Source organism: Ictalurus furcatus, chromosome 8 (assembly GCF_023375685.1).
Source record: "Ictalurus furcatus strain D&B chromosome 8, Billie_1.0, whole genome shotgun sequence".
Taxonomy (NCBI): Eukaryota; Metazoa; Chordata; class Actinopteri; order Siluriformes; family Ictaluridae; genus Ictalurus; species Ictalurus furcatus.
In genome coordinates this window covers 27,870,379-27,887,160 of record NC_071262.1, presented here as the reverse complement: position 1 = coordinate 27,887,160, position 16,782 = coordinate 27,870,379, and the positions used below count along the sequence as shown (strand labels likewise).

The following is a 16,782-nucleotide window of genomic DNA, read 5'->3' as shown; positions in this document are numbered from 1 at the left end:
GGCCAGTTCTGTTTGAGTAAATAGGGAGCCCTAAATCTTTGTTGATGTCTCCAGGAAAATTCACCATCACACCACCTTAGGGCAACCTCCCCCAAATGATACGCTCCTCTTTAATTGTCACTTGAACTTCCTGTTCAGTATGTATATAAATCACATGGACAAGCACACTACTTGTGAGCTGTGTGAATACTGAGCTGTTGAGAACTCTGTTAGATATTTCATGTATGGCCCATTGCTCTTGTTCCTGCTTTGCTGGTTAATTGGATTATCCTCTGGCCCTCTTTACCCTGTTCCTGTTCTTTGTTCTGACCTTTGCCTGCTTTCCTGACTATGTTTGTGGATCATACTCTGGATCTGAAGCAAAGTGTATATGTATTTTGTATATGATATTAATGTTGCTTACTGGATTGTGTGTTTAATAAACCTCTTGAAAATCCTAATCACCCCTCTGACTCACGCACACACACACACACACTACACACTACACACATCACACTCATATGTGCCCATTCCAAATGGGCATCAACACAGATTTAGTCTGCCTTTGCTTTAACATTGAGCATTATTATTATAATTAGTAGTAGTAGTAGTAGTAGTAGTAGTAGTAGCTTATTTATTTATTTATGTATAGTTTCCCAGTCTCCCAGAGGCTATACTTTTTATCACACTACTTAGCACACTATGTTGTATGTGGTTTGTGACGCAGCCTTCAGACTACATGCCTCTATTTTAGCTCTTGGTCAGGATTTTGCCGCTGTCCATGGTGTTGAAGCTCAAGTGAAGCAACAAAGTGAGTTAATTACCTTGATCATGTCCCATTTTAATCACATAGAAATAAATTTTACTGCCTTTAATGCTAACATTTTCTGTGTTTATATTCATATCATACATGTCTAGTAACAGAAACTAAACATCATACAACATTATATATTACCAACATGATAGATAGATAGATAGATTATGAGTGTCTGCAATGACTGATGCATTACAATTTAAATTATCTAAAGTTAAAGTAATGTTGTTTTTTTGTGTGTGTTATGTAATCTATAGTTATTTAGACTCAGCTCCAAACCACCTTCCAGCACACTACATAGTATGTGAAAATCTGGGTTAAGTAAAGCTGTAACTTTACATTTTCTGAGATCTTCAGGTCACAGGTGTTTACGCTGTGTGGTTTCTCAGTAGCATGACAGAAAGTTGGTGAAATAAGGCCGGGTTATGATGCTAAGTGATAACAGGAACTCACTCGTTTCATGGACGTTCCACAAAATTACACATAACTGTAAAAGTGTAAAAAAAAAAAAAAAAAAAATGCAATGTAGTTTTTTTTTTTTTTTAAAGAATTGTGAGAATTATAAGAGGCAAACTGCTCTACCAGCGCCTCTAAACGTACTAGAGGAAGGAAAAATAAATCACTAAACACTTCAGGACAAGCTGTTGTTGGAAAATAATTAACTTTAGTCTGGTAGCAGTAACTCTGCTTTCCTATAAACACATGCCCCAAGTATTTATATCCTTACTAATTAACTGCTGAATGAGTGGCGGTCTGTGTCTACACTCCTTTATATCTCAGTAGTAGGTCCATCAGAGGTCAGTGCTATGGAAGTATATAATATAACATAACGCTGTGTAGACTCACTAGATTGTGTTTATTACAAGTTAGTTGTAAATCAGGTTATTAATACAGACTTAAAATGAACATCACTAAGTTTTGCATTACATATAAGAGTAGACGTAAACCACTTTAGCTGAATGGGGTGAGATGTGGTTGGGTGAAAAGACTGTGTGGTTTACTGTGTCTGCTTTCTTCCTTTTGTTAGAACAAATCACATGATATATATTTTGGGGCGTGCTCAGTCCAGACCAGCTGTAGTATAAATTAAACACTTGCTTCTGGCACGTTCATAATCTGTTGATAAGTGAGACACATAAATACATTTAAAATGACTGGATTCTGGTTTTCAGTGATGGTCTTTAGCACGATGTGTAAGTTTTTTTTTTTTTCCATTCTGTTAAATGATCCCTTAGGATGATTTTTAATTAACAAATTATATATCTAAAAAATGATGAGTTTAACACAGTCTTCTGCAAATTGTATGAAAAAGTAATGTTAATGTTGTATATTTCATTCTTCAGCAAATTAATGCGTTTGTTGTTTTTTTTTTCCATATACAGGCCAGTCTGGTAGACTCTGGGTTACTGCACAATGCCCAGCTCTAGATGTTTATCAGTCTGATGAAAAGCTCAGTGTGGATATCGGTAACTCGGCTACTCTCCAGTGTTGTGTTTTCGGGATAGACGATGAAGAAATGATCTGGTTTAAGCAACAAAACAGAAAACAGCCTCAGATTATAGTCAGATTCTTTAAAACTGCTCGGGAAACGTTTTACAATGAATTCCAAAATCCTCGTTTCCGAATAAAAAAACATGGAAACTGCTTCAATATGACCATTTCAAACACCACGATGTCTGATGAAGCCACGTACTACTGTGCACTCGTGTTTGCAGACGGGACTTATTTAAAAATTAAAGGTAGGAGTTATATTAAAATGAACGATGTGACTGGTTAAACGCAGTAAAATTTCATTCTTAATTACTGTTAGCATGTGAAGTAGTGAAGTGTTAACTGTTCTAGGTCACCTATATTTGTAGGTGAGCATGTTACCACTGCATCAGAAACATCTAAACCAGCTCTGTGTGATAAAACACTGCATGGTAAAGTCACGAACACACAAGAGAAGACAGGTAAGATGTTTTATCATTTGTATTGATGAATTGTCCTCAGTTCATAATAAATAATTGTCTTTGTGCTCATAACTGTATCAGAACTGACTATGATCAGATCTCTACATTCGACAGTGCTCGGTTTAGGAACGGCTTTGGGTTTGTGCGCACTTCTGATTTTCTGTCTCACTTATTTCATACTGAGGAGAAGAAAATGTGATAAAAGTAAGCGATTTTGTCATCAGATAATAATTATTTCAGTTCGATTATGTCAAAATGACTAATCATTTATTTGTTCCATGTTAATAGTGAATGCTTCAGTAGAAGATTCTTCAATAACGATGGAGGTATGTCTGCAGATAAGTCAACTTTGTGTACTGTAGATTATAGGTTGTATAGTATGTATACACTCTTTGGCTATTCTGGTTTGATGTGGATATGTCCTTTTTTTTATGGGGAAATCTCACCACTGATCACATTTCCCTAATTATTATTCGTACACTTTACAGTATATGCTGCTACATTCATGTACTGCTATTTATAATGGTGTATATTAAAGATTAACTCACATTATACAAACCCCTTACAGACTGAATAGCATCTGTTGCTCTGTACAATTTAACACTTATTCCATGATTGAATCTTGAATCTATTTTTATTTTTTTTTCAGAAATCTCATGTTGACTCTTTGACTTATGCTGCCTTGAGATTTTCCAAGAAGGGAAGTGAAGTTTGCTTATCAGAGAAGTTGGTGTACACTGAAGTGATGTATGAGAAACTGTAATATATTACGCAACTGGTTCTTCCTCTTCTTCTTCTTCTCCTTCTTCTTCTTCGGATTATTATTATTATTATTATTATTATTATTATTATTATTATTGTTGTTGTTGTTGTTTTGTTGTTGTTTTTGTTATTATTATTATTATTATTATTATTATTATTATTATTAGACCTTCAAAATTATTACTTTCAATCAAATAATAATTAAAAAAAACCACACAAATCTATGTATGATTTCAACCACTTTGCAAATTAAATAAAAGTGATATACCCTTGCTGTGTTTAGTACAGATTTTTTGTGGCCCAATTTTAAGTCTGTATTTTGCAGAAGGTACAATAAATGTGAAAAATAAAATAAAATAAAATGTCAAACTCACATTGAAATGATGTCTAAATATTGTAGATAGATAGATAGATAGATAGATAGATAGATAGATAGAACTATATTTCTTGATATGAGTTCATATTTTACAATAAATGTACTCAATTTTTGTTATTGTTGTTGTTTGGTTGTTTGTTTCTTTCCATTCTTGTGTCTAGTGTCAGTGACATTATCACAGTACTTAAAGTCCCCATGAAATCAAAATGAAAGTTTTGTGGCTTTTAGTGTGAATATGTTAACTTTTAGGTTATCTGTAAGTTAGTGTGTTCCAAAATAATAAATTTAGAAGATATATACATTCAACATTTACAGTCTCTCTCTCCACCAATATGGATCAACAATTTTGATGACATCATTCTGCAATTAAGCTTTTCATCAGATTTTCTGTTCAATCAAATGCTCTCTAGAAATCTGAAGTGTCCCGCCACTAACAGCTGTAGGTTTCCTGGCTGTGAAGTAAGCTAACCACTATTGTCTATTTAAAAAGTGGGAGGAGTTACTTGATAGTTACTCGTGCTGCCCTGACTTCCCGTTTCAGTGTAAATTACATCAACACATCGAATAATGCTACGCGTTTCAAGGAAGCTCACGGGGACTTTAAGACACCTTTCATAATGAATTGAGAATTGCATTAATTTATAAATTTATTGTTGATCCATGTGTTTACCTCAGAAGTTAATAAAATTATATTAAAAATTATATTATATAGCTCTTCAGAGAAAAATGAGTCACCAAGACTGTTGCGATATCTTGTTGGAGGCAAGCGCGGATGAACAGGACTAGAGTGTGGGGATCAGGCAGGAGACGAAACACAGAAGTCTCCATGAACCTGGAGAAGAACAGGGACCACCGGGCCTGGCGGGGCGTGAGACGTTTGGCCGTCCTCAGGTTCTCCAGGTTTTTATGATATGTATAGATAATGAACGGGTGGGTGGCACCCTCCAACCAGTGCCTCCACTCCTTAAGGGCCAGTTTAACTGCCAGGAGTTCTCGGTTCCCCATGTCATAATTACGTTCCGCTGGTGACAACTTGCGGGAGAAGAACGCTATTGGGTGCAGCTTGGGTTTATCTCCGAGGCTCTGAGAGAGAATGGCCCCTACCACTGCCTCAGAGGCATCAACCTCCACGACGAAAGGTCTGGAGAGATCCGGGTGTCTAAGGATGGAGCCCATGGTGAAGGCCCACTTGAGCTTGTCCAGAACCTCCTGGGCGGTTGGGGTCCAAAGGAGCCGCCTAGTCTTGCCACGCAGGAGGGACGTCAGGGGTTGTGCTATCTTACTGAAGTCTCGAATGAACCATCGGTAAAAGTTTGCAAAGCCAAGGAACTGTTGCAACTCCCTGACGGTTCAGGGCGTGGGCCAATGATGTATCCTAGGAAGGAGATCATGTGTTGGTGGAACTCACACTTCTCAGCTTTTACATAAAGTTGATGTTGTAGCAGGCAGCGCAACACCTGCTGGACATAGTCGATATGCTCTTCTACGGATGCCGAATACACCAGGATGTCGTCAATGTATGCAATGATGCTCCTCCCCAGCATGTCCCTCAGGACTTCATTGATTAGACTCTGGAACACCGAGGGGGCGTTAGCGAGCCCATACGGCATGACCGAGTATTTGTAGTGCCCGGAGGTGGTGCTAAAAGCCATCTTCCACTCATCCCCCTCCTGGATGCGGACCAGGTTGTACGCGCTATGCAGGTCCAGCTTCATGAAAATGGTCGTGGATCTTAACTGTTCCAAGGCTGCCGGAACTAGTGGCAGGGGATACCGGTACTTGACTGTCACTTTGTTTAGGCCCCGGTAGTCGATACACGGTCGTTTCTTTTACACAAAGAGGAACCCGGCGGATGCGGGAGACATGGAGGGTCGAATGGACACTTGTTGGAGGGCCTCCTGAATGCATTCCTCCATGGCTCGGTGTTCAGCTTGGGAGAGAGAGTACACACGACCCCGAGGTGGACTGGCTCCGGGAAGGAGGTCTATGGCGCAGTCGTAGGGTCAGTGTGGTGGTAAACCGCTTGCTTTCTCCTTGCTGAACACCTCGCTGAGGTCACGATATTCGGGAGGGACCATGACTAGAACACGAGACATGGGGCTCTCCACTGTCGTGGCTGCCAAAGGGACCGCGGGGCCCTTTAGGCAGTTGCTCAGGCAGTACGGGGACCATTGGGTAACCTGCTTGTCCATCAAAGAGACCCGGGGGTTGTGAAGCTCCAGCCAAGGTAGGTCGAGGATGACGGGGTGCCGGGCAGAGACCGTGATGTACTGGACGATGGTTTCATGGTGGAGGACACTAACTTGCAGTCTTAGTGGCAGTGTGCAGTGGGATATGACTTTCCCCCCATGGGGAACCCGTCTATGGACTGGATTTGATGTGGCTGGAGCAGGGGATGTACGCGGAGGCCGAGGTTCTGCACCATCTTCTGATCTATGAAGTTCCCGGCCACTCCTGAGTCGATTAGAGCTGAAAGAACAAAAGGCTGGCCTGAATGCTCTATTTTAACGGGTAACACAAATATATGTGGAGTATGTATGCGGATTGAACTCACCATTTGGCGACGAGGTTGACGGTCCGTGCTCCCCTCGGCTGGTCATGGCAACTTGTGGGAGCACTGATGGATGAGGTGGGTGCCCTTGCCGCAATAGAAACGCATCGAGACTCACGACGTTGCCTCTCCCTCTCCTCCTCGCAGATCCGGGTCTGGCCAAGCTGCATGGGCTTGGCTGGGGGTGCTGGCTCTGGTGGCAGGGGACCCCACAGCGTGGGGCGGTTGGTTCGGGGCAGACGGTCCAGCCGTATTGCAAGATCTATGAGGGCGTCGAGGGTGAGCTGTTCGCCCCGACATGCTAACGCCCCGACATGCTACCCTGACGAAACATGGTCTTGAGAGCCGGCACATTCCACCCACTCCGTGCAGCGATGGTGCGGAACTCCAAAGCATACTCCACCGCGTCACGAGAGCCTGGTCGGTCTCCCAGCCATCAGGGGAATGAACAAAAGCACGTTGGAAGCGGGAGAGGAAGTCCGCTAGCGAGGGTCTGGTACCGCCCCCCGTTCCCACTCATAGACCATGCCAGGGCACGTCCAGTGAGGAGCTCCATGAAGTAGGTGACTTTACGGACTTCCGGCATGTCAGGGTAGCTCTCAAAAAACAACAAGCACTGTAGCAGGAAACCCTTACATCGTTCCAGCTCTCCAGCATATCTCTCCAGTGTAGGTAGAGGCGGATAGTGCGCAGGCGGCGCAGTGGGAATGTGCGCAGCTGGCACTGGTTGAGCATACGCTGGTGCTAGAGGCGGAATGTACGTGGTGGAGCAAGCAGGGTCACGGTCGGAAACGTGGAAGGGCACAGGCATGATACTTGCTCGGTTAAAAGTGATATCTGGTCCCGCTGTACAGCTATCACTCGATTCTGCTCCAGGATGTGGCGTTTCTACTCTGGGACGTCCTCTGCCTCCATAGTAGGCGAAGTAATCTGTTACGATACCTTGTTGGAGGCAAGCATGGATGAACAGGACTAGAGTGCGGGGATCAGGCAGAAGACGAAACACGGAAGACAGCAGTAGGTCAGGCGATCGGGCGAGGCTGCTGAGCGTTTACTTCACGAGGCATTGAAGTTAATGAGGCCATTTATAACATATGATGCAGCACAGGTGTTAGCACTCAGTACTCCGGTGAACGTGAGCGCATGCATGGTCAAGAAGTGTAGTTCTCGCCGGCCATGTTTGTAGTTGGCACTGCATTCTGGGAACTGTAGTTGCGAATTCACCGCAAAGTGACAAAGACTAGTGCCTATTTGTACAATATACAGTACAATGCAACACAGCACAATACAATACAAACTCAGTAGTTTGTGCACATGAACAGATTTAATTTAGCAAAAAAAAATGCACATGGTCAATTTTGTTCAGACTTTGAGGTAATATTTGGCTTCATGTTCAAGCAGAACACAACACTGACACTCGCATGTTCCAGGATGGTGACTATAGTGCGTATATGGCCAAGGACATGTGTAACTGTTTATTCACATTTACATTATTTACAGCTATTTATTTGGAATTTTGTACATATTATTTAGCTTGTGAGCAATTAAAATAAACAACAATGAGATGTTAGTGTAAGCACACGTGAGAGTACAATTAAATCACATTTTCCATTCTGTCATCTTTGTTTGGTGCAAAACTAAACCACAAATATGGAAAAGAATATGTGGTGTAGATGTAGGCAGATCAGAATACCATGTGCTTGCTCATCATGACTTTTTTTTTTTATTACAACCAATCATGTCATATTCTGGGGCGTGGTCAGTACAGACCGCCTATAGTATAAATATAAATTCTAACCATGCTTCAAGTGCATTCATATTCTGCTGATAAATGAGATACAAACACTGTAGAATTTCTAGAAAATGAAAAATGACTGGTTTCTGGATTTTAATTTTGATCTTCAGCACCATGTGTAAGTAATATGAGCAAATTATTCCCATCTAGTTTGATGTATTTTGAAAAACACCTATGGAAACTATTACTCTAAACCACTTTGTGTAAGCTGCATGTAGACAGAACTCCAATATTATTCCATTAATGTGATGTTTAATAACTCTTTGCATATATTGATTTTGAAATACATTCTTTACCTAATTAATGCATTTAATTTTCTAGATACAGTCCAACTTGGTAGACGCTGGGTTACTGCACAATCCCTCACAGAGTCACCAGTTTATCAGCCTGATAAAGAGCTCAGTGTGGATATCGGAGACTCGGCTACTCTGCAGTGTTGTATTTCTGAAAACGTAGTTGGGATGATTGCCTGGTTTAAGCAACCAAACAGAAAACAGCCTCAGATTATAGTCAAACTCTTTAAAAATGTTGGAGGAACATTTTCCATTGAATTCCAAAGTCCTGGTTTCCAGACAGAAAAACATTTAAACTGCTTCAACATGACCATTTTAAACACCACTCAGTCTGATGAAGCCATGTACTACTGTGCACTGACAACACCCGACATCGTGTTTGCAGATGGGACTTATTTAAAAATTAAAGGTAGGATTTTGAGTTAAATTGATTAAGCTGCAGGTTTAATGTAGTGATATTTTTCCTTATTACTATTAGCATGATAAATGTTTACAGGTGATCATGTTACCATTGTATCAGAAACATCTAAACCAGCTCTGTGTGATAATTCAGTAGTGTGTGAACCAACACTGCATGGAAACAACACTAACATGAACACACACAAGAAAACAGGTGATATGTTGTATAATTTAGTATTAATTAATTATTCTTAATTCATAAAGCATAATTTACCCAGAAAATAATGTGTACTAATGTAAATATAACATGGTGAAATAACAGAACCAGAAATGATCAGATCTCTACATTCGACAGTGCTCGGTTTGGGAACGGCTTTGGGTTTGTGCGCACTTCTGATTTTCTGTCTCATTTATTTCATACTGAGGAGAAGAAAATGTGATAAAAGTAAGTGCTTTTGTCCTCTGATAATAATTCCAGTTACTTTAATTTCAATCAAAATCATTAATAGGTGTGTTTCTGTATTAATAGTAAATGCTTCTGTAGAACATTCTCCAGGAAGAAATCAGGTACGTGTGCAATCATTAAAAAAAAAAAAAAAAAAAAAAAAAATTCAGATTCTTCTACTATTATATACTCTACAGATAATTCTGTTGTTTTTTTTCTATCGATACCACTATATCTCATTTATTTACGCATGAGTCTCACTACAAACGTTCCTGCTTGTGAAATGCTACATTCAGATACTTTTCCTTATAATGTTCTAGGTATCATGTATACAGTCAATTCAATCCAGTCAAGATTTGCACAACAATCCCAAGCTTTTATGTTGATGCACACTAACTGTGTAGTTATTGTATATAATACTGTTACCTATATTGTATGGTTCTTACGCTGAGCTGGACTTATTATGTATTGGCATTTCTTTGTTCAGGAATCTGAAGCTGAAACACTGAATTACACAGCTGTGCAATTCTCCAAGAGGAAAGCCGAAGCTGCAAAAAGAAAAACTGGCTCATCAGATGAGTGTGTGTACTCTGATGTGAATAAAACTGTAAGGTGTACACAGTGAAACACTTGAAAATGTTTTAGCATGTTAAATATATCGACTATGCAAATTTATTCCATATTTTTCATTACAGGCTTATAATCATTAAAAGATTATTAAACCAACTGTTTTGTTCATTTCAAGCTTGCGAGATCATTTATCTGCTTACAGATGAATGCATTTCTACAAACAAAATTACTTCATATGCCAGTATTTATTTATTTATTTAAAAAGTCTAATCTCATTATAATACATAATAAGTAAATTTGCCCGTATTCATGATATTTTTAAAGCACTGTAGCTAAACATCCATGCTACAGGTTTTATCTATTTTCTTTCTATTGTCCTATTATTAACATTAAATACCTTTTTAAGGTTAGCTAACTTTATATGACTACAGTGTTGCCCTTTGTGGAGATTGTGTGGTATCATCTGTATGACTCTGATTTTTACACAATAAATGTACAACAAATTTAATTAAAGAAATAAAAAAAAGACCCTTAAAGATTATCCTAAAATTTCTGAGTTTAAACAGCAGTTACATTCTATTACTGGTGCATTTTTAGAAAGGATGTATGTTGGCCTTAAACATAAGTCAAGGATTGTGACCGCTTTATTAACTGGGGGCGGGGCTTATTTTATTCCTGCACGCCTGTGCTTGTGTTTCCGGTACTAGTGAAAGACAGAGAAAATCATGTCTTGTGGATGTGGTGCCCAGAAATAGCAAAGTAATATTGTTTATCACTGAGTATTGAGCAACATTCTTCAAACATATTTTACTTTAACAAACTGAAGCATCAAACAAGAAAGTATATAATAAGCCATAATTATTTATTGTGCAGTCTAGGATTTGTTGTTGTTGTTGTTGTTGTTGTTGTTTTTGTTGTTTTATCACAAAATGTTTAAAGGTATAAAACGAGCATTTTTAAATAGTGCTGGTTATACAGTACATAATGTAAATGAGCCAAGTGGTATATCTGCTTTTGAGTCCTGACGGCCTAACATTTACAAGTCTGCTGGTTCTGGCCCAAATGCTGCAGTACCTCTTACCAGATGCTAGTAGGCAGAAAAGACTGTGCTTGGGATGGATAGAAATTTTGTTTATTCTACTGTACATGCTCTTGTTTTCCAATACTGGAGGTAGATTCCTGATAAGGGGTCAAAGCTATGACAGCTTTGACTTCTTCAGCTTTCTGAGACAGTATAGGTGTAGCTGGGCTCTCTTGACAAGGAGGGTTGTGTTGGTGGTTTGTTTAAGGCAGTGTGCATCTCCAGGAAGTTGTATTTGGGATGCTTTCAGCAGAAGATCTGCAGATGGTTTGTTGGGTGTTTTCTGGTTACTGTCACCTGAATTCAACAATACTTTCCTTGGTTTTGCTAACACTTACAGATTTCTAATGAGCACCAAGATGCGAGAGGGAACACCTCTTCTTTCTAAGCTGTTTCATCGCGACTTGATATAAGATCTATAACTATAATGGTGGCTGTAATAAATGGGCAGTGGTGGCTTGGTGGTTAAGGCTTTGGGTTAGTGATTGGAAGGCTGGGGGTTCAAGACCCAGCACTGCCCAGCTGATACTGTTGGGCCCTTGCACAAGGTGCTTAATCAATTCTGCTCCAGGGGTGCTGTATCATGGCTAACCCTGTGCTCTGACACCAGCTTACTGACATTCTGCGGTATGTGGAGAAAAGAATTTCACTATGTATGTATATGTTATCAATAAAGACTCATCATCATTAAAGGTATAAATTTATAAAGGTATATGTGATCAATAAAGACTCATTATCATTAAGGTCATTATCAAACTTTAGAATAGTTTTGGTGCTGTATTTGACAGTACAGTCAGGGATGTACTATGAGTACAAGAGAGGATAAAATTCCTGCAGGGTTGTGATGCTGGTGTTCCTGGTTGGACAGAACACATGCTGGTGATATTAGGTAGCACAGATTTCATATTGACATGAGTCAAAAGTGTTGTGTGACAAAGATGAGCATGACCAAGATTTGGGCTGAAAATGCAACCACCCTAGAGTCCATGGAACTGGACCAAACCTGTCTGCCCTCAGAAGACATGCCAGAAGAATATGGAAAAGTCTTTAATACGGTTAGTCTAGATATATGCTAGCGTGCTATCTGTCTGAAGAGGCCTGGTCCTCAGAGTCAGTTGGGGAGAAACATTCCACATGATTAATCTAACTCATTTAACATTTAAAATGTGATTCAGTTGGGATGATGTTACTATACATGTTGCTTATATGACCAACTCTAGGACTACAGGTAGATTTATAGCAGGATATCTGTGTGAGTCTGCAAAATCCATGTGAGACCCTGTTCTCCTCCTTTCCAAGTCCAGGATGTGGACGGTAGATACCTGGGCTCACAATGAGTTCAATTTTAAACCCAGCCACTGACAGTCCAGATTCACCCTATCAATTCACAGACTATTAGCAGTTTTCTTGTTGACTCACATGGACATACTGTCATCCCAAGAATAATTAAGAGGATTGAGATAGCTGTTCACTTATCTGGTCATACATATTGTCTTCAAGCAAAGGAAATTAAGACTGAGCCTAAAGAGCACCATCATCTGGCTATACAGACCCAGGGATTGTGCTCTCAACCTGCTACCAGGGGCCAGTTCTCCTAGTTACCATATCTAACATTGTCCATCAAAGAGGCTGCTGCTATGGAGGACTACATCCAGGAAAGCCTTAGACTGGGGTTCATTTGATGTTCTATTTCACCTGCATCTGCTGGCTTCATCTTCTTCATGGAGAAAAAGGACAGACGACTGTGTTTATGCATTGATTACCATGGAAATAACCAGGTCACACAGAAAAACCCCAGCACATCCTTCATTTGGTGCCATCCACACTGTTTCAAGTTATAGAATAAGTACAACCACATACACAGTTGGAAGTGGGATGAATGAAAGGCTGTCTTCTCTGCAGAAACTAAACACCATGAATAATTGATGACGCTGTACGGTTTGACAAATGCCCCAACTGGATTCCAGATATTTGTTAACCAGGTGCTCTATGACATGCTCCACCAGTGGTTTACACTACTGATATCAAGATTTATTATTCAAGATTCAAGTGTTTCTTTTTCACACAGCTGAGGAGATGTGGAACTTCCTCAGCTGACAGAGATGACATCTTGGTGTATCTTAGGGGAGATGGGGGTGGGGGGCTCCCAGGATGTGCCATGATTTGGCCTGTTACATGATTAAAATGTTGTTGTTGCGTTTTAGTATAAAGTCCGGAAAGCTCATTCAGCATTTCCAATGATGACCTGCATGGGCCACTACAGATGTCTTATTTAGTTCACTGCAGTCACTGAAACAGTTATATAATTACTTGAACAGTTATATAATTACTCCATAATAATAAACCATGCAAACCCTCTGTATCCGACAGATTCTCATATGTGGTTTATACACTTGCTGTAGCCAGATAATGAGTTCACCAAAGCAGCCAAACAGATTAAACACAGTAGTCAGGGATACAGATCCCGTCTGATATCAAACAAACAAACAATACTATAAAAACAGATCAAATCAATGACGTTACATGCATTGATGTACAATACGATTCTTGTACACTTGAATGCTAAAATTAAAGCTTCAGCAGAGTCGGCAGTTTGGACTTTTTATACAACAGGCCTGTAAGAACAATAAATATATAATCATTATACAAACCTCTGCATAAAATACAGAAGTGAATGAGCAACTTTCTGTTTAGAACAGTGACCCCTGTGCTCTTGTAGATAAGCTATAACTACAAAGAAAAATGGGGTAGAGATGGGGTCTTGATTTTATTAATAGCTTGTATATAATCCACTGCAAAAGAATAATCATTTTGAATTATAAATCATCAGTAACCCCATACCTGTCCTCCAAATGTCAGATTGTAAAGGATCTCATGTCTATTTGAGGGAGAAACTTAGGCTCCCCTGTAACTTGAACACTGCTATAAGGCCTTCAGTTATACATTCCCCTGTCAAATGCCAAAATTCAAATGCATTACTTGAGCTCAGATGACCAGAAATATATAGGCATGAAATGTTATTGTAGGTACATGTGAGTATATAATTAAACATCATTTTTCCACTCTGTCATTTTACGTTTGTCATGATACAGTATCACTGTGCAACACTGAAACATCAATATGGAAAAAAAATGTGGTCTGATGTAGGTCAGAATGCAATATGCTTGCATATCACGTCATATTCTGGGGCGTGCTCAGTACAGACCACCTAAAGTATAAGTGTAAATTTAAACCATGCTCTGCAAGTTCTGCTCTGTTGATAAGTGAGATATAAGCACTGTGGAATTTTTGAGAAATGAAAAATGACTGGTTTCGGGATTTTAGTTTTGTTCTTCAGCACCATGTGTAAGTAATATGAGCAAATTATTCCCATCTAGTTTGATGTATTTAAAAATATATATATATATATCTATAAATAAATTATACACATTTTTTTTTTATCATTGCACTTAGAAGGACATACCAATATGATTCCTTTAACACCATTAATACTTAATTGCATCTTTAATAGCTCTTCATATATAATAATACCTGAATTACATTTGATACTTAATTGATGCGTTTGTTTTTTCTAGATACAGTCCAACCTGGTAGACGCTGGGTTACTGCACAATCCCCCACAGAGTCCCCAGTTTATCAGCCTGATAAAGAGCTCACTGTGAATATCGGAGACTCGGCTACTCTACGGTGTTGTGTTTCTGTAAATATAGTCGGGATAATTGTCTGGTTTAAGCAACCAAACAGAAAAAAACCTCAGACTATAGTCACGGTATATAAAAGTGGTGAAGAAACGTTTTATACGGAATCCGCAAACTCTCGTTTCCAAATAGAAACACATGATAACTGTTTCAATACGATGATTTTAAAAACCATTCAGTCAGATGAAGCCATGTACTACTGTGCACGCAGATCTCCAAACATTGTGTTTGGAGATGGAACTTATTTAAAAATTAAAGGTAGGATTTCCACTAAAATTGATTATGCAACTGGTGTAATGTAGTGATTTTGTGTTATTCATCACAAAGGTTAAACCTTTTTTGTTTTTTTTTTGGTAAGTGAATTGTTCTGGGAGCAAATTTTCACTGATATTTTTTTTTAGATATTTAGTCAGTGAATCATAAAAAATTTCATAGCTGGGCATGATGTTATTTCATCAGAAACATCTAAACCAGCTCTGTGTGATAATTCAGTGGTGTGTGAACCAACGCTGCATGGAAACAACACTAACATGAACACACACGAGAAGACAGGTAAGATGTCTCATTATTCAACATTAATTAATTACCCTTAATTCACTATGAAAATCATTTGTACTAATGTAAATACAGTGTACTGAAATAACATTCTTAGAAATGACCAGATCTCTACATTCGACAGTGCTCGGTTTGGGAACGGCTTTGGGTTTGTGCGCACTTCTGATTTTCTGTCTCATTTATTTCATACTGAGGAGAAGAAAATGTGATAAAAGTAAGTGTTTTGTGATCAGATAATTACTTCAAAGTACTTCACTTCAGTTCTTTTAAAATGACTAAATAAATGCATTTCTATGTTAATAGTGAACACTTCTATAGAAGGTTCTCCAGGAATGACGCAGGTATGTGTGCAAGAAAATAGTATATCTATTTAATACTGTTATATACTGTCTGAGTAACTCTCTATTTTCTGTAGATACTAACTTAGTCACGCATCTTCCTACTGATCATTGTTCACTTCTGACCGTTTAACCCTTCTGTTATGTTATGGGCCAATTTGACTCATTTCCACATCTGAAATCCTGTTTAATCTCTCTTATACTCTTCATTTATTTGCATATGAACTTATATGCAAACATTTCTTCGTATGGCTTGTCTCGGACGAGCTATAATAAAGGTTTACTGTTTGAAGCTGTTCTTTGCTGTTTTTTGTGTGTATTTGACCCGTGGGAGTCATTTTATCCCATAACATAATGGATGTAACTTTTTTCCAACATAATCAGAGGGTTAAATGTTGTTACAGTCATATACTGCTACGTATAATGATTTTATACAGTCAATATGCTCAGCTTCATACAAAGCGTGTTTTTATTTTTATTTTAATTTCCAGCAATCTGATGCTGAAACACTGAATTATGCAGGCTTGCAGTTCACCAAGAGGAAAGCCGAAGCTGAAAAAAGAAAAACTGGCTCATCGGAGGATTGTGTGTACGCTCATGTGAAATAAAACTCTGTGTTCTCTGCAATACAATCAATAATTACAGGTTTTTAATTCTGTACACATGGTTAAAGAATTTTTTTTTATTTATTCGTTTTTTTGTGCAAATGTTAACCTCTATTAACAATTAACACGCGTGATAAAACGGAATAAAATTACTTTAGTATTGCGCCTACTGTATGTTGACTTTAATAAAAATAAACAAGTGTAAAAAAAAATAAAAATAAAGATGTAAATGAGCTCAAATAGAAAAATGAATAGATAAATCAAATAAACGCAGAATATAAGATATAATTTGCTCGTTTTTATAACTAGAGTGGTGTGAAGAAGCACAGCGTAGATTAACTATGTTGATCTGCTGTGTTCAGGATATTATGGATATAAAAAAAAAAACATGCAAGTGTTTTGGCTGTGAACTCCAGTTCCTAGAAACATGGCCACCACGGACTACAATTCCCATTGCTCCCCTTTGCTCATTAGATTTCTAATTATGCACACCTGTTCCCAATCACACCTACACCTACAGTATCTCACAAAAAGTGAGTACACCCCTCACATTTTTGGAAATATTTGAT

At 38.7% G+C, this 16,782-nt stretch overlaps 1 protein-coding gene across 1 annotated transcript; it reads left to right on the top strand.

The window, feature by feature from the left end:
- The first annotated feature begins 1,355 nt into the window (after positions 1-1,355).
- LOC128611328 (uncharacterized) lies at positions 1,356-4,397 on the top strand. The gene is made up of 6 exons (XM_053630725.1): positions 1,356-1,986; positions 2,176-2,532; positions 2,653-2,745; positions 2,860-2,949; positions 3,034-3,071; positions 3,395-4,397. The coding sequence occupies exons 1-6, from the start codon at positions 1,944-1,946 to the stop codon at positions 3,506-3,508; spliced, it is 735 nt and encodes a 244-aa protein (XP_053486700.1). The 5' UTR covers positions 1,356-1,943; the 3' UTR covers positions 3,509-4,397.
- Positions 4,398-16,782: the final 12,385 nt, after the last annotated feature.